Below are 17,462 nucleotides of genomic sequence, written 5' to 3'. Positions count from 1 at the left end.
CTCAGTCGTTAAGCGTCTGCCTTCGGCTCAGGTCATGATCCCAGGGTCCTGGGATCGAGCCCCACATCGGGCTCCCTGCTCTGCGGGAAGCCTGCTTCTCCCTCTCCCACTACCCCCTGCTTGTGTTTCCTCTCTCGCTGTGTCTCTCTCTGTCAAATAAATAAAATCTTAAAAAAAAAAAAAAAAGAATTGTGTAGTAAACCCCATTACCTACCACCTAGATTCTACAATTCACATATTTTGCTGCATTTCCTGTGTTACACATCTATCTAGCTGTCCATTCCTCTATTCGTCCAACAGCCCATCTGTTTTTATTTTATATATATTTCAGATAAGTTGCAGACATTATATTCCTCACCCCTAAACACTTAGCATTTATATCGTTAGCTTGATGGATTTTTGCATATGTATATGCTCCAGTAAACACCACCCAGATCACGATATAAGACATTTCTAGCTGCCCAGAGTGAGAAGGTTCTTTCTCACTCTCTTCCAGTTGGTGTCTCCCCAAAAGTAACTAATACCCTGACCTCTATGACCACAAGTTAGTTTTGCCTGTTTTTGAATGTTACATAAAATGAAGCACATGAATACTCCCTTTGTGCCCCGTTTTATTACTCAGTTTTATGTCCTTGAATATCTTTAAAAACCAGGTGGGGTACTTGACTGGCTCCATCAATAGAACATGCAACTCTGGATCTCGGGGTTGTAAGTTCGAGCCCCATGCGAGGTGTAGAGATTACTTAAAAAAATAAAATCTTAAAAAAAAAAAAAAAAAGGATCAGAGCATATAGATTTACTTCATTCTTTTTTTCCCAAGCCCTTAATTATGAAAAATCTCAGACATACAGCAAAATGGAAAAATTTTTACACTGAACCCTCATATACCCACCACCTAGATTCTACCATTGCTATATTTGCTTGATCACATTTCTTTTTTTTTTTTTTTTTAGGAGATTTTATTTATTTATTTGACAGAGAGAGAGCGAGAGAGCACAAGCTGGGGGAGAGGCAGAGGGAGAGGGAGAAGCAGACTCCCCGCCGAGCAGGCGGCTGTATGCAGGCTCGATCCCAGGACCCTGGGATCATGACCTGAGCCAAAGGAAGATGCTCAACGGACTAAGGCACCCAGGCGCCCCTTGGTCACATTTCTATCCATCTCTCCATCTCTTTATCTAAGTGGTTCTCAACTGGGGAGCTCATTTCCCTATAGGGACATTTGACATTGTCTGGGGACGTTTTGGCTGTCACGACTGGGGTGGGGGTGTCCTGGCATCTAATGGGTAGCGGCTAAGGAAGCTGCTAAGCATACTACAAAGCACAGGACAGCCCCCCCCAACAAAGAATTGCTTGGCCCCAAACGTCAGTAGTGCCCTATTCTGTCTATTCCTCAATCCATCTGATTGTCTTGCTTTCCAGGTAAGTGGTGGACATCAGTATCCTTCGCCCTTTCTACTCAGCATGTCTCATTCTTCAAACAGCTACATTGTATTCCAGGGGTGCCTGGCTGGCTCAGTAGGAAGAGCCTGGAACTCTTGCTCTCAGGGTCCTGAGTTCAAGCCCCATACTGGGTGTAGAGATTACTAAAACAAACAAACAAACTTAAAAAAAAAAAAAGCTACATAATATTCCAGAATATAAATGTAACACTATATAACACTTGCCCTAGGTTGGTTATTCTCCTTTTTCAATATTATAAACAATTTATTTTATAAATAAAATAAAATCTTAAAAAAAAAACTCAACTAAATCTTTAAGACTCATTATAACAAGTCCTGTGCCACTCCTTCTCCCATTTTTTTCCTCCCAAGAAGCAACCACGTTCATTTCTTTTCTTTTCTTTATTTTTTAAAAGATTTTATTTATTTGACAGAGAGAGAGACACAGCGAGAGAGGGAACACAAGCAGGGGGAGTGGGAGAGGGAGAAGCAGGCTTCCTGCTGAGCAGGGAGCCCGATGTGGGGCTCGATCCCAGGACCCTGGGATCATGACCTGGGCCGAAGGCAGACACTTAACGACTGAGCCACCCAGGTGTCCTATTTTCCTTTCTTTTAGCTAATAAATTTGGCATTGTTTCCACATCTCTAAGCACAGTTATATTGCTACTTCTTGCTTTGTTGGTTTTAGGCATTATCCTCTGTTCTGCTGACTCAGAATTCAGGATTTAGCTCTCTTTCCTTTCCTCCCTCTACCCACACTTCTTACACACACTCTCCCCTTTCCTGTTTAATATGGTTATGTAATTATTTTGGTTAGATCAATACCAAGCATTGGGGCTCCTGGATGGGGTTACAAAGTGGGGGGAGGGGAGCTCAGGCAGAGAAGTGGGTCTAAGGTCCCCAAGTTTCAGGAAGTATTCTTAACAGCACCATGAGGAGGTGTGGGCATTTGGTGAAGGGGAATCCTAAAGGAACAACAGCTCAAGGGCTGTAAAAATAATGATGCAAGAGAGAGAAGGAAACATTGCAAGAGGGAAAGTTTTGAGTAGGGAGAGGGAAGGGATTCAGAGCCCAGGTGGAGGGGTTGGCCCTTATGGATGGTCCAAACATGGTCATGGGAGGGCCAGCAGTGTATGTACCTCTGTATGTGAGATAGCAGTGTCCCTGGGGTAAGCACAGGGAAGTTTTCTTCTCGCGGCTTCTATTTTTTCAGCAAAAGAAGAAGTGAGAATGAAGGTGGGGAGGGGCGCTGGAGGTTTTGAGAGAGAAGGTGAGAACATGATTGCTTAGAGGATGGAGAACAGAGCCAGAGAGGCCTTGCAGATCGGTTCTGAATGTTCACTTGAGCTTTGCTGTCACACAGCTCAAGTACGTCCACTCTCAAGCTCAGCTGGGTGGGAGCAGGTACAGAAAAGGCAGAGTCCATTTTAACCAGGGTTGGGGTCTGGCCAGGCAGGTGTGAGCGAGGGAGAAAGAACAAGGAAGGTAATGTAATGTGTGCAAGGACATGACTGTGGTGCTTGCCCACAGCATCTAAGAAAGGGAGAGAGGACATGAGAGGTGGTGAGGCAATAGAGAAAAAAAGGGTAGGACCAAAGGATCAGAGGTACCAATGGCGTCACGGAATTGAAAGGCCCTTTATGGGGCGTCTGGGTGGCTCTGTTGGTTAAGCATCTGCCTTCGGCTCAGGTCATGATCCCAGGATCCTGGATTTGAGCCCCGCATCAAGGCTCCCTGCTCAGTGGGGAGTCTGCTTCACCCTCAGCTCCTCCCCCCACTCATGCTCTCTCTCTCTTTCAAATAAATAAATAAAATCTTTAAAAAAAAAAAAAAAGAAAGGCCCTATATGATTTTGACCCCATTCCCTCTCTGACATTACCTCTCCCCACTCCTCCTCACTCATTCAATCTAGCCACATTGGCCTCCTTGTTGTTCCACAGACAAACCCAGTCACGCTCCTGCCTCAGGGCCTTTGCACAGGCTGTTCTGCCCGAGTGTTTTCCCTCCAGAAAAACCCTATTCAGCTCCTCTCCTCCTTCAAATCTTTACTTAAATATCACCTCCTTAGGGAAGTCTACCCTGAGCACCCTATTGAATATGGCAACCATCCTCTCCCCAAATTTCCCATCTCCTTTACCCTCACCTATTTTTTTTAATAGTAGTCAACCTCTTTGAACATTTAATTGACTCTAAGATGTCATCAGTTGTAAGCCATGTGTATCTTAGAATCAGTGATACTGTCTAAACTGGTAATTCTGTTATCACATTGAATACCCGTTTCCCCATTATAATCTAATCTCCACAAGAGCAGGGATCTTGGTTTGTTTCATTTGCCACTGTGTCCCCAACACCGAGGACAGTGCCCAACACCCAGCAAATGCTCAAGAAAATACTTCCAACAACCCACTTTGAACACCACTGCTTTAGGGGATTTCCCTGACACAGAAGACGGAGAGTCGGTTTCTCCACAATAAATCTTGCTACATCTCCCCCTCCTCTGTCTTGGCAGCTGGAATATTCAGTCTTGACCCCTCAGAATCCCCTCATCCAGATTCTGCCTCCAGTCCTAATTCTTGCTTGCCGCGAGTAAGTGATTTCTGAAAGGTGCTGCCTGCAAATTCCCAAAACGGCCACACGGTGGTGGTGTGGGCCTATTTTCCCAGCCAAGATTAGTCTGTCCCCACCCACCTCATCAGTTTCTTTGGGGTTTTTTGTTTTGTTTTGTTTTGTTTTTGTGTTTTTGTTTTTGTTTTGGTTTTGGTTTTGGTTTAAGAGTCCTAGTCATGATTTATGCACTCTGAGAACCATACTCCCAACACGTAGAAATGAAAAGCCTTGTGATTATTCCCTATTCGGTATAGTGGAAAAACATCTCTAATCAGTCTATTTTACATGACTTCCGATAATACAGTTTCATTTGGTTTTTTTCACATCAATTTCAACATACATTTTCTGAAAGTCTTAAAAACTTAGTATACATGCTATAAAAATGGTGGACTCTACGCACAACATTTTTACATTAACAATAATACTCAATGAGCTTTTTGGAATTATGAAGAACCAGTCTCTCTCTTTTTTAAAAAAAAAATTTTTTTTTTTGGGTGGTCAATCGGTGGCTCAATCGGTTAAGCGTCTGCCTTCAGCTCAGGGTCCTGGGATCGAGAGCGCCGTATCAGGCTCCCTGCTCAGCCAGGAGCCTGCTTCTCCCTCTGCCCCTCCCCCCACTCGTGGGTGCTCGCACTCTCTTGCTCTCTCTCTGAAATAAATAAATAAATCTTTTTAAAAAGTTAAAAATTTATTTATTTGAGAAACAGCGAGAGAGCACGAGAGAGCAGAGGTCGGGGAAGAGCAGAGGGAGAGAAACAAGCAGACTGTGAGCTGAGCTAGACTCTCACAACCCCTGAGATCATGACCCGAGCCAAAAGCTTAACTGACTGAACCACCCAGGCACCCCTTGAGAAACCAGTCTCTTAATTTGACATAATTTACTGTAATCCAACAGGCATTTAAAAAAAAATATGTATTTATCTATTTATTTATTTTAGAGAGAGAGCTTGGGCGAACAGGGGAGGGACATAGGTTGAGAGAGAGAGAAGCAGTCTCCCCGCAGAACTCAGAGCCCCACGCGGGGCTCGATCCCACACCCTGCGACCATGACCTGAGCTGAAATCAAGAGTCAGACGCTTAACCAACTGAGCCACCTAGGCACCCTGGCATTTTGTGTTGTTGTTTTTTTTAAGATTTTTTTTTTCATTTATTTATTTGACAGAGAGAGACACAGAGAGAGAGGGAACACAAGCAGGGGGAGTGGGAGAGGGAGAAGCAGGCTTCCCTCGGAGCAGGGAGCCAGATGCAGGGCTCGATCCCAGGACCCTGGGATCATGACCCGAGCCAAAGGCAGACGCCTAACGACTGAGCCACCCAGGCGCCCCTGGCATTTTGTGTTTTTTAAGATTTTTATTTTTAAATAATCTCTACACCCAACGTGGGGCTCAAACTCCCAACCCGGAGACCAAGAGTCACATGCTTTTCCGACTAAGCCAGCCAGGCACCAGCGGGCAAGCATTTGTTAAGCTCCTACCCTAAGGAAGCAATTAAAAAAAATTTTTTTTTAATTTTTTATTTGTATTTATTTATTTATTTCTAAGATTTTTATTTATTTATTTGATACAGAGAGAGAGATAGTGAGAGAGAGAGAACACAAGCAGGGGGAGCGGCAGGCAGGCAGAAGGAGAGGGAGAAGCAGACTCCCTGCTGAGCAGGGAGCCACATGTGGGACTCCATCCCAGGACCCATGAGCTGAAGGCAGATGCTTAACCAACCTAGCCACCCAGGCGCCCTTTTTAAAATTTTTTTATATGTTACCTCCCCAGTTTCTTGAGCTGAAGTCCTGAAACATCAGGGTCTTTCCAGCCTCCCCTCCTTTGTAAAAGAAGTAGAATAAATGCTTCATCCCTGGCTGCCCTCTGCCCAAGGTAGGTGGGAGATGTCTTCTGAACACACTCAACAAATGGGACCCGATCACCCCTCTTTTGTCACACAGTGGTTTGTGACCGGGTAGACCCCCTCTACCAGACCAGGAGGACTTGGAAGTGAGGCTCAGTCCTCACGCCTTTCTGGGCCTCCAGACTCAGTTTAGCACAATCCCACCGAGGGACTCAGGATTCAACGGGGTAAAGGATTACCAGATTTTTCAAGCCACCATTTTATGTAATCACCCAGCAGCCTTGTAAGAGAGGGATTATGATCCACACTTCACAGAGGGTGGAAACTGGGGTGTGGGGATAGGGGAGGGAATGGCCCTGGTGTGCTCGGCGGGATTTGAACCTCGGTCTTGAAGTTTCAGACACCTTGGAGTCAGCCCAGACACTGGCTTTCACTCAAATCGTCTATTACTTTTGCTTGTGTTCCATTGGCCAGAATCCAGTCACGTGGTTGCAGATAGCTGCAAGAGTATGCTGGGAAATGTAGTCCGCTGGGGTCACCTAGGGTAAGGGAACGTTTTTGTGAACATTGAGCCAATGTTGGACACATCCGACCCACAAGGCCTCCTGATCCGACCGCCCTCTGGCATGATCTTGTCTTGCACCCTCCCCCCGTCCCCACTTCACTCAGCTGCTTCTACTCTGGCCTACTTGCCGCTTTTTTGAATATGCCAAAATTATTCCTACCTGTCTTATTGATCACTTTATTAAGATTTGGCCACAACTTTGGGAAAATTGTGTCCCACGTGGCAATGCTGCCTGAGGCATTTGAGCTGATGATACAGCCCTCCTGTGTCAGACTGCTGTGTCGCTTTTAAATTTACAGTAATTCTCTCTTTTAAAGTAAAATCTGGCTGCCATATTGTGTCTCTTGTGCACCTATGTTGAAGTGGGTATCACTTTATTAAAAATTAGTTTCTATTTACACATCATTTCTGTCGCAGTTGGTGAAGTAAAATGATATTTTGGTATGGGCCCATAATTCAGCTATCTTATCTTTGGATTTCATTTCAGAATAGTAAAGGCAGGGGCACTTGGGTGGCTCAGATGGTTAAGCATCCCAGAATTGGTTTCAGCTCAGGTCTGATCTCAGGATCATGGGATCGAGCCCTGCGTCTGGTTCCGTGCTCAGCAGGAGTCTGCTTGAGTTTCTCCCTCTGCCCCTGCACCCCACTCTCTCTCTCTCTCTCAAATAAATAAATCTTTAAAAGAAGAATAGTAAAGGCAGAATTACACATTACAAAATAACTGTGAGAAAAAGGAAATAGAATTAGCCATCAAAGAAGTATAAATTAAAACCACAGTGAAATATCACTTCACACCCACTAGAATGGCTATAGTCAAAAAGACATAAAAACAAGGACTGGTAAGGATGTAGAGAAATTGAAATTCGTAAATATTGCTGGTAGGACTGTAAAAGGTGCACACAGTTAAGCAGTTCCTTGAAAGGTTAAACATACAGTTACCATATGACCCAGTAATTCCCCTTCTAGGTATATACCCAAGAGAAATGAAAGCGTATGTCTGCACAACAGCTTGTATATGAATGTTCATAGCAGCGATATAGCCAAAAAGAGAAACAATCCAAATGTCCATCGCTGATGAATGGATAAATAAAATGTGGTCTATGCACACAATGTAATATTGTTCAGCCACAACAGAAATTAAGTACAGAAGCGTGCTACAACATAGATGAACCTTGAACACATTATGCTAAATGAAAGAAGCCAGACACTAAGACAGATATTCTAAGATTCCCTTTGTACAAAATGTCTAGAATGGGGAAATCCATAAAGACAAGGAGTAGATTAATGGTTGCCTGGGGCTTGGGGGATGGGATAATTGGGGGTGACAGTGGGTATGGAATTTCTTTTTTCGGGGGGTGACGAAAGTTTTTTTTTTTCTTAAAGATTTTATTTATTTATTTGATGGAGAGAGATAGCGAGAGAGGGAACACAAGCAGGGGGAGCAGCAGAGGGAGAAGCAGGCTTCCCACTGAGCAGGGAGCCGACGCGGGGCTCCATCCCAGGACCCTGGGATCATGACCTGAGCCGAAGGCAGACGCTTAACGACTGAGCCACCCAGGCACCCCCACAAGTGTTCTAAAAGTGATTGTGGTGACAGTTGCAACAATTCTGTGAATCTACTAAAAACCATTGAATTATACACTTTGAATGGGTGAATTTTATGGGTATGTGAATTATACTTCAATTAAGCTGTTACCAAAAAACTAGGGGACATTGGATTTGTTATTAATGAAGACATTGGTCTGCAATTAGGGTCAGATAACAAAACTGCCACTGACAGTGTTGACCTTAAAAATAAAAGTTACTTTACCAGCAAAAAAAAAGGGGGGGGGGGCTTATTTGGGAATAGCAGAGAACTGCAATTCTGGATAAACATGCTATGGCAAAAAACCACAGGTGAGCCCAACAAGAGAGGAACATTATTTAATGGAGAAGAAAGAGGAAGTTGGGAGGGGTTGTTTTGATCGAAAGTCCATTGGAGAAAAGCAAGAGTTCAAGGTGATGACGGTTTCTCATTGGCTGAGTCTGGGGTAGCTGATTTCTTGGAGGAGACGCAATGTACATCTTTCCCTTGTGGAGCCTGTCACTGAGGATTCTTTCCTGTTGAGGATTCTTCTGTTGGGGTCTGTAATTGACAATTCTTCCTGTGATTGACCACTGGAGTGGTCACCACAATCACTTTTAGAACACTTGTGGGGGCTCCTGTGTGGCTCAGTCGTTAAGTGTCTGCCTTCGGCTCAGGTCATGATCCCAGGGTCCTCTCTCTCCCCAGGAGAGCTCCCGCTCCATTTTAGTGAGGTTTCCCTTTATTAATTTTCACACTGGATGCTTAGATGTGCAGGCACTTCCCTTCCTGAATTTTCACACCCTTCCTAAGAACTAGGAATAATTTCCTCCATTTTACAGGTAGGTCAACTGAGAGTAAGGGCGACGTGACTTGCCCCCAATCTGTTGTAATTTACTTTCAGTCTACTTCAGGCTTTTGCACTGTTCTATAGTGAGAAGTTAAAAACAACTTTGGCATCCCCAAGAACAAACACAGTTCTCACGTATTAGGCTCCCCAAGAACACAGTTCTCATGTATTAGGCTCCTTATTTGAATCTGGCCCTGTTCATGGTTTTTGTTTTTGTTTTTGTTTTTACCTCATTTAATTGTAATGACAATCCAATGAGCTCTTGTTGAACCCACTTTGGAAGAGAAAACTGAGGCACAGAGTAAATAGCTTGGCTCCACATTACACAGCCGAGGAAGTGATAGACACTGGTTCATACATCATAGTAATCACTCCTTTTGTTGGTAACATCCTCAGATTCCATAGCTTCAAGGCCATGTGGGAAGGGACAAGACGAACTATAAAAGAGCATGGCTTGGGGCGCCTGGGTGGCTTAGTCGGTTAAGCGTCTGCCCTTGGCTCAGGTCATGATCCCAGGGTTCTGGGATCGAGCCCCGCATCAGGCTCCCTGCTCAGCGGGGAGTCTGCTTCTTCCTCTGCTGCTCCCCCTGCTTGTGTTCCCTCTCTGTCAAATAAATAAAAGCTTAAAAAAAAAAAAAAGAGCGTGTCTCATACGTTCCAACTTCTTAAAGAAATGGTTATATGCTCCATAGAGATCTGATTATCATCAAGAAAAGATTTCGGGACAGTTTCCTTCTTCTACCTATTCAAGTACTGTGAGTTTTCTTTAAAAGCTATGATTTTTATCATTTTGGTATGAGAAGGCTATGCTTCTTTTTTTTTTTTTTTTTTAGTTCTTCCTATTATTTTTTAAATGTATTTTTCCTGGGTCTAAGTTTGTAATCGCGCTGCTTTAAATTCAATTCATTTAAAACCAATAAGCAGCGCGCCTCTAAAATCAGGAAACTCGTTAACAACCAAAAAAGGACAAACATGCTTCAAATCAAACGTGTGCGGAAAGGAGCTAAAGGTCGGGAGATCTATGCCAAGTGAATCCTTGGCCGCGATCCCCAAGAGGCACGGGGACGAGTTAAAGCCGCCCAGCTCCGGGCCGGAAGGTTTGGGACTGGCCACGCCCCCCCCTCCGGCCCGCGCTCGATTGAATTGGTCCGGAACTCTTCTGCCAGGCCTCAGTGGAGCTTCCCCAGACGGTAAACTTCCGGTGAGTATACAACTTCCGTGCGGGGCAGCCGATTTGGCTAGTCCTAAGCGGACCGGAAGTCCGTCACTCCTGACTACCCGCCCCTTTCCTAAAGTGACGCACGGCGGGGTTGCCGGAAGAAGTGGCGAAGTTACTTTTGAGGGGATCCGAGAAGCGGCGGCGTGCCAAAGGATACAGAGAAGGAGGAGGAGGAGCAGAGCAAGGGGACAGAGGCAGGTGCATTAGAGTGTGGGGAGACGCGGGAGGCGCCCCGGGCCCGGGGCTTCCCGGCGTTCCCCGCGCCGCTCCGCTCAGCCCCCTTTCTCTCCTTTGCCCCCTTCCCTTCCGTAGCTCGCGCTGTCTCCGGTTGTTTCCAGGGCAACGGAAGTAGGAGACCCCGAGAGAGGCTGCCCACAAGACCCTCGCGCGCAGCCATGAGCCCCGCCCCCCACTGGTGTTCGGAGAGGGGCGGGACCTGGAGCGAGGTGTGGGGGCGGAGCGTGATGGGAGGAGGGGGAGGCGGGGCATGATGGGAGATGGGGCGGGATCTGGAGGGAGGGGTACCGGAGGGGCGGGGCAAGGGGGAGGGGCGGGGCAAGGGGGAGGGGCGGGGCAAAGGGGTGGGGCGGAGCGTTATGGGTAGAGTGAGGGTGGAACCTGGAAGGTTTGGGCGGGACTTAGAAGGAAAAGATGGGGGCGGAGCATGGGGAGGAGGTGGGGTCAGAGTGGGGGTTGGGGGTGCTCCTTCCGCAGAGGTGGGGAGTAAGAGTAGGTAAGGTGAAACTTGGTGGGGTGGAGGAAGTGAGGGCGGAGCACGATTGAGGCCGAAAGGGCAAGACCTGGAAAGAGGGAGTGGGCGGGATCTGGAGTGGGTGGAGCCTACGGGGGGCGGAGTCTAGGTGGGGTCAGGGTTTGAGACCCAGCAGAGACCTGGAGCGGTAGGGGGTGGGCTCTGTCAGACCCGGAGGAGAGGCTTTATAGGCTGGCAGGGGTTAGAGGTGGGGTCTGTATGCAGTAAAGGAGAAGTCTGGAAAGATGGAAGACAGAAGTGCCCCATCAAGCCCTGGGGCTGGCCTAACCTGACCTTCCCTGGCCCCACAAGGCTCTCAGTCCCTCTGTATTCCGCAGGTTGCTCCGTGACTCCACCATGTCCACCCCCACCACCAGTTCCCTGGACACCCCCTTGCCTGGTGAGTGACCTCTTGCCCAGCCCAGCCCCCACCCCCAGTGCACACTTGTCAGGAGAACTCACTGTGCTTCCCTCCGCCAGGAAATGGCCCGCCTCAACCCAGCGCCCCCTCTTCTTCACCAGCTATAAAGGAGGAGGGTCCTGAACTGTGGCCTGCGGGTCCAGACCCTGATGTCCCGGGCAGTGATTGGGCCCGCTCAGCCTGCAGCGTGGGTGAGCTGGGGCTCAGGGACAGGCGCTGGGAGCTGATGGGCGGTTTGGGAAGGGGGATCTAGGAAGGGAAAAAGATCGGAAATGAGGATGGGAGCCTCCCAATTCCTCATTGATTTTTTTTTTTTTTCCGTACCTACTTGCCCCTTCTTTTTTGGCCTGTGGGCGTATTTTTTTTTCCTACTTGACACCTCTTGTCGTTTGGTCTTTGGGGTTCACTGACACACGCGCCTTTTCTTCTGAATTGCCATCTCCCTGGGTCACTCTCTGTACTCTGGCTCTCTGTTTCTTCTGTCTCGCGGGGCTCCGCGTCTCATGGCTTCTGTGCACCCGCCCCAGTCGTTCCAGACCCTCCAGAGGAACCGGAGCGCAAGCGGAAGAAGGGCCCGGCCCCGAAGATGCTGGGTCATGAGCTGTGCCGCGTGTGCGGGGACAAGGCCTCCGGCTTCCACTACAACGTGCTCAGCTGTGAGGGCTGCAAGGGCTTCTTCCGGCGCAGTGTGGTCCGAGGCGGGGCCAGGCGCTACGCCTGCCGGGGCGGCGGAACCTGCCAGATGGACGCCTTCATGCGGCGCAAGTGCCAGCAGTGCCGGCTGCGCAAATGCAAGGAGGCGGGGATGAGGGAGCAGTGTGAGTGCCGGGGCGGGAGCCGCGCTGGCCGGGCCGCTGCCCAGCCCTGGGGCCTCTGCTGAGGCCCGTGTCTCCCGATAGGCGTCCTCTCCGAAGAACAGATCCGAAAGAAGAAGATTCGCAAGCAGCAGCAGCAGCAGCAGTCGCCCGCGGGGCCGGCGGGCCCCAGCAGCTCAGCCTCCGGGCCCGGGGCCTCCCCTGGAGGGTCTGATGGAGGGGGCCCGAGCTCCGGGGAAGGCGAGGGTGTTCAGCTGACAGCTGCTCAGGAACTAATGATCCAGCAGTTGGTGGCCGCGCAGCTGCAGTGTAACAAGCGCTCCTTCTCTGACCAGCCCAAAGTCACGGTACTGCCCCTCCCGCGGCGGGGCCGCTAGCCCTGAGCCCCGTGGGACGGCCGTGAGCCCCGTGGGGTGGAGCCGGCAGGGCAGGAGGGGGCCAGGCTCCAGAGGGCAGGGCCTTGCAGACGAGGGTCTCCCGGGGCGCGCTCTTTGCCTCCAGGTGTCCCCACAGCCTTGGGCTCAAGGGAGGAGGCCGGAGAGTGACCCTGGCCCCTGTGTCCCCAGCCTTGGCCCCTGGGTGCAGACCCCCAGTCCCGCGATGCCCGCCAGCAGCGTTTCGCCCACTTCACGGAGTTAGCCATCATCTCAGTCCAGGAGATTGTGGATTTCGCCAAACAGGTGCCTGGCTTCCTGCAGCTGGGCCGCGAGGACCAGATCGCTCTCCTGAAGGCGTCTACCATTGAGGTAATGGGCGGCCTGGCCCTTCCTTCCTGCCCACGAGGAAGCCCAGGGTTAAGCCTCAGGACAGCTGTCGGGAGCATGGTGATGAGCCACGTTCCTCCAGTTGTTGCCCTTGTGGGGAGGATACCCTACAGGGGGATGTGAAAATGCTAAACAGGTCATGCGAGCCCCCCATGAGCCAAGGAGAAAAAGGAAACGGGCTGAGGCCGAGAAAAATTGAGGATTGGGCTGGAACGCCGCACTTTAAAGAATGTGGTGCTGGGAAGGCTGTTCGGGAGAGTTGACATTTAAACCAAAGCCACCGTAACAAGTCGGCATTGAGTTCATAGCATATACCGGGCTCCATTCCAAGTGCTGGGGGTGTGGCAGTGAACGAAACAGACAGTTCGTGTCCTCGTGCCTCGAAACCAGCTGGGGAGGGAAGCCTAAGTGGAGGGTGCCGTGGGCACTAAACCCGCAGGAGAGAGAGCTTGGAGTGTCTGACACGCTGACCGCAGGCTGGGGTGGCTGAAGGAACGGGCAGGGGCTGAGGGGCGAGGGATGATCCTGGCGAGATTAGGTCCCCCCCACAGGCCAAGAGAGGAGAGACCGGTGGCTAAAGGGTCATAGGGACTCCTGGAGCCCCTGCCCCTGTCTACTCCTCTCCCTGCTGCCCCCAGATCATGCTGCTAGAGACGGCCAGACGCTACAACCACGAGACGGAGTGCATCACTTTCCTGAAGGACTTCACCTATAGCAAGGATGACTTCCACCGCGCAGGTACGGCAGAGTGGGCTGGGAGGGGGTGGGGCTGGTGCCCCTGCTGGGCCACTACTGGTAGGAGACCTCAGGCCACCTCATTCTTGTCAGAGCCTCCATTCCTTTGTTTCCAAAGCCGGGTGAGCCAGCCTCACGTTGAGATAAGGGTATCTGTATTGAGTGCCGTGTCTCCACAGTGGGATGCAGTGCAGGACGAGGCAGAGGGGTTTCTGCTCACACAGGACATTTTAATACGAATTAAGAGAAGACACTCCTTCCTCCCAAAACCTGGTGTCACTACAGGGAGGCTGGATCTCAGTCCATTGTGAAGTATGCAGCCTACCCAACTGTACAGGGCAGTCCTGGTCCCTGCCCTCCAGGGGCACTTACCTGGGGATGTGACCTAGGCAGTGGGCTTCTGGAGGAAGTGCGGTTGAACTGAGGCCTGAGGCAGTGAGATATGTCAACGATTAGGAAAAGGGAATTGGGGAATAGCATTGCCCACCAGGGAACCCCATGTACAAAAAGGCTGTGTTTCTTCAGTCTCAGTTTTCTCTGTAAGTCCTGCTCTCTCCCATCATTTTTTTCCTGGGGCACTTGTCTGTACTCCCACAAGTGTGTTCCTAACCCCGTCTTCTTCCCTTCTCTAATCCCTGATCATCTCAACCTGCTTTGAGTATGAGCTTGATAGGGGAGCACTGGGCGGGGAGAATGTTTCTGGCAGGGGGCTCAGCATGTACAAAGGCCCCGAGGTGAGGGAAGAGCTGGAATTACAGGGAGGCCCAGGCATCTGGAGCACAGGGAGATGGGGCTGGAGAGAAAGTTGGGGTCCTACCACTTCCCTCCGTGCTCTGCCACTGTCCAGCATCCCTCCCGGGAACATTGCCGGGTGCCCTCACTGGGTTCTCCCGAATGTGTCTGTTCACACAGCAGTCAGAAGGGTCCTGTTCATACCAAGTCAGCTCATGTCCCTCCTCTGCTCAGTACCCTGCATGGCTCCTGACAAGCCAGAGTCCTCGCCATGGCCCACAGGCCCTGCAGGGACCTCTCTGCACTCTTCTCCCATTGCTCACCCTCCTTCTGCCACATTGGCTTCCTTCCTTTTGTTTGAACCCACCAGCTGTGCTCCCACTTCAGGGCATTTGTAGTTGCTGGTCCCTCGGCCAACACGGGTGACCAGCTCATCCTGGTTCACGTGGGAGCTTCATAGTTTCAACATTGAAAGTCTTGAGGCCCAGAAAGCTGCCCAGTTCTGGGCAGAACAGACAGGTGGTACCCACCTGGAGCATTCACACATCCTCGTGACTCGTCGCTTCTCCTCCTTTGAGTTGTCCCTCAAAGGTCCCCCTACAGTGAGGCCTTCCTACAGCGTCACTTGGTAGTGGCCACCTTGTCTGAGATGTTGATTTGGTTCTCGGTGCCCCGTTACCCTTCTGTGAGTTAACCTTGGTCCAGCAGCACCCATCCCTCTGACGGGCTGAATGGTTTACTGACGTGTTTGCCTATCGTCTGTCCTCTCAACCCCCAAATGCAAGTTCCACAGGAGGGGAGGCTTTGTCTTGGAAACAGCTCTACCCCGGGCCTGGCACGTAGTAGGTGCTTGATGAAGTTTGATGACTGAATTAATGAACCACTCTTGGGAATGAGGTTAGGCTTTACTCTAAGCCACGGAAGCCACTTCAGGGTGATGCAGTGTGACCTAGCTTTAAAAATCCTTCCTTTTCCTTAGGGGAGGTACAGGGAAGGTAGGATGGGGTAGTAGGAAATACCGAATAAATGTTCACTCTCGTCACTCATTCCTTGATTCAGGCAAGGGCTAGGGCACACTTACCATGTGCCAGGCGCTCGTCTAAGTGGGGACCCAAGTGAACAGACGTGACGAGAACATTAGAATTACTGCTGTTTCCTTCACCCCGCTGACTAAGCAGCGTCAGGACCCGGGCGTGGGGCCAGTTTGGGGCTGGGGGAGCTTATCAGGCCAGGCCTCCTGCCCCCACAGGCCTGCAGGTGGAGTTCATCAACCCCATCTTCGAGTTCTCACGGGCCATGCGGCGGCTGGGCCTGGACGACGCCGAGTACGCCCTCCTCATCGCCATCAACATCTTCTCAGCTGACCGGCCCAACGTGCAGGAGCCGAGCCGCGTCGAGGCCCTGCAGCAGCCCTACGTGGAGGCCCTGCTCTCCTACACGCGCATCAAGAGGCCACAGGTATGCGGCTCCTGGAGCTACCCAGAGCCCAGCCCCTCCTGAGGCCTTGGCAGGGACAGGAAGTCCACACCCACGTGGAGTCAGCCTGGGGCTGAGGTCTTGCTTCCTCATCTGAGCCCGGCTCCCCTGGCAGCACTCTGAGCTCTGGTTGATGTCCTCTCCGTAGAGTCTGTCCTCAGGCCTCTGTCCCCGACCAAGGAGCCAGGCCTGGTGCAGGCATAGGGGTGGGAGGGCCCCACACTCTGCCCGGCCACTCCCCACACTGCTGTCCTGGATCAGCCCAGGGAGGGAGGCTCTCCTCGTGGTCCAGGTGGGCTGCCCAGAGCCTCACAGGGCAGGAGCCCGGCCAGCGCCCACCTTCGTCCTGTCCCCCTGCAGGACCAGCTGCGCTTCCCTCGAATGCTGATGAAGCTTGTGAGCCTGCGCACGCTGAGCTCTGTGCACTCGGAGCAGGTCTTTGCCCTGCGGCTCCAAGACAAGAAGCTGCCGCCTCTGCTGTCTGAGATCTGGGACGTCCACGAGTGAGGGGCCTGGCCACTCTGCCCCACAGCCCTGCACCCTCCAACGAATGGACATTGTCACCCCTTCCTCCTCCTGGAGTGGGAAGGGGCCGGGCCTGGGGTCCCACCTTGTGGCTTAGAGCACAAGCCCTGGCCCCACGAGCCCTCAGCCCTCAGATGAGCCCAGTTAGGGTCCAGGAGGCTCCCTCCCTGCCCACTGAGTCTTCCTGGGAGGGCTGGATGGGTCATAGATCCCAACCTCTGACTCTCCTAGCACTACCAGCTGCCCTCCCCACCCAGCTTACACCTCAAGCTCACTGCGCAATGCACCTTGAACAGAGGGATTGGGGGGCCTGTGGCTCTCCCCTACAGACTGAGAAACCACAGGCCCCCTCTCTCTGTTCCTTTTATTTAATAAAAACTAAAAAAAGACAAAAACAGGAAAATAAAGTATGACTAGAAATCTGCCCTGAGCCAGAGTGAGTCTAGGATACATACAGGGGATGGGCTGTTAGGGTCTTTATTGATACCAGCCCCCCGAACTTTTACTAGGCTGGTGGAAGGTTCAGGGTGATGTGACTGGGCTCTGCAAGGGGGGGGGGGGGGAATTGCAGGAGAGGCTGACAGCCTTGGTGTCCTCTCCGTGTACAAGGTGAGTTGGAGCCTATTGAAGGACAAAGGGAATTTCAGTGGATGAAGGGACCAGGGCTTTCACTAGGCAAAAAATACTTGCTGAAGCCACTTGTGGGCTAGGAACTGTGCTGGCCCTTGTGGGGATGCAGATGTTATTCATCCAACAAATATATATGGGGCACTTATTATGTGGCAAACATAATTTTAGGCACTGGACACATGGGAGAACAAGATAAAAATCCTCAGAGGTGCCTACCAGTCAGGGCTGGCAGTGCGGGGATGGTAGGGGCCAGCTAGAGGGTGAGAGAATAGGGGCTTTAATGGGGGGCAGCACGCTGCTGTGTGGGGACCTAGAGGTAGAAGGCAGGGAAGTCCTCACACAGGATATCATGACCCATCTGGGATCTAAAGCAAGACGAGGGGGCTTGGCCCCCAAATTGAGGGAAGGGCACATGCCAAGTCTGGAAGGTGAGCGGCTCAGGTGAATTCAGAGTCAGGTCGGGCTGTGGAATTCTCTTAGTTCCTCCTTCGCCTGGGCCAGGCCCTGAGCGGTCACCGCTGTGAGCTGGA

At 50.9% G+C, this 17,462-nt stretch overlaps 1 protein-coding gene across 2 annotated transcripts; it reads left to right on the top strand.

Annotated features, from left to right (window-relative positions):
* Nucleotides 1–10,144: 10,144 nt before the first annotated feature.
* NR1H2 (nuclear receptor subfamily 1 group H member 2) lies at nt 10,145–16,722 on the top strand. 2 transcript variants are annotated; one of them, XM_032387979.1, is made up of 10 exons: nt 10,145–10,277; nt 10,396–10,529; nt 11,173–11,234; nt 11,315–11,446; nt 11,783–12,073; nt 12,155–12,417; nt 12,637–12,816; nt 13,473–13,572; nt 15,551–15,759; nt 16,138–16,722. In XM_032387979.1, exons 3-10 carry the CDS (start codon nt 11,192–11,194, stop codon nt 16,282–16,284), a joined length of 1,365 nt encoding a protein of 454 aa, XP_032243870.1. In that variant the 5' UTR covers nt 10,145–10,277; nt 10,396–10,529; nt 11,173–11,191; the 3' UTR covers nt 16,285–16,722. The 2 variants fall into 2 exon arrangements, with proteins under 2 accessions (XP_032243870.1, XP_032243871.1); XM_032387980.1 differs by having other exon boundaries at nt 10,145–10,281.
* Nucleotides 16,723–17,462: the final 740 nt, after the last annotated feature.

The sequence above is a fragment of the Phoca vitulina genome, unplaced genomic scaffold (assembly GCF_004348235.1).
Source record: "Phoca vitulina isolate PV1807 unplaced genomic scaffold, GSC_HSeal_1.0 scaffold52, whole genome shotgun sequence".
Taxonomy (NCBI): Eukaryota; Metazoa; Chordata; class Mammalia; order Carnivora; family Phocidae; genus Phoca; species Phoca vitulina.
Note: the sequence above shows the minus strand (reverse complement) of the source record. Positions and strands in the feature narration are given on the sequence as shown.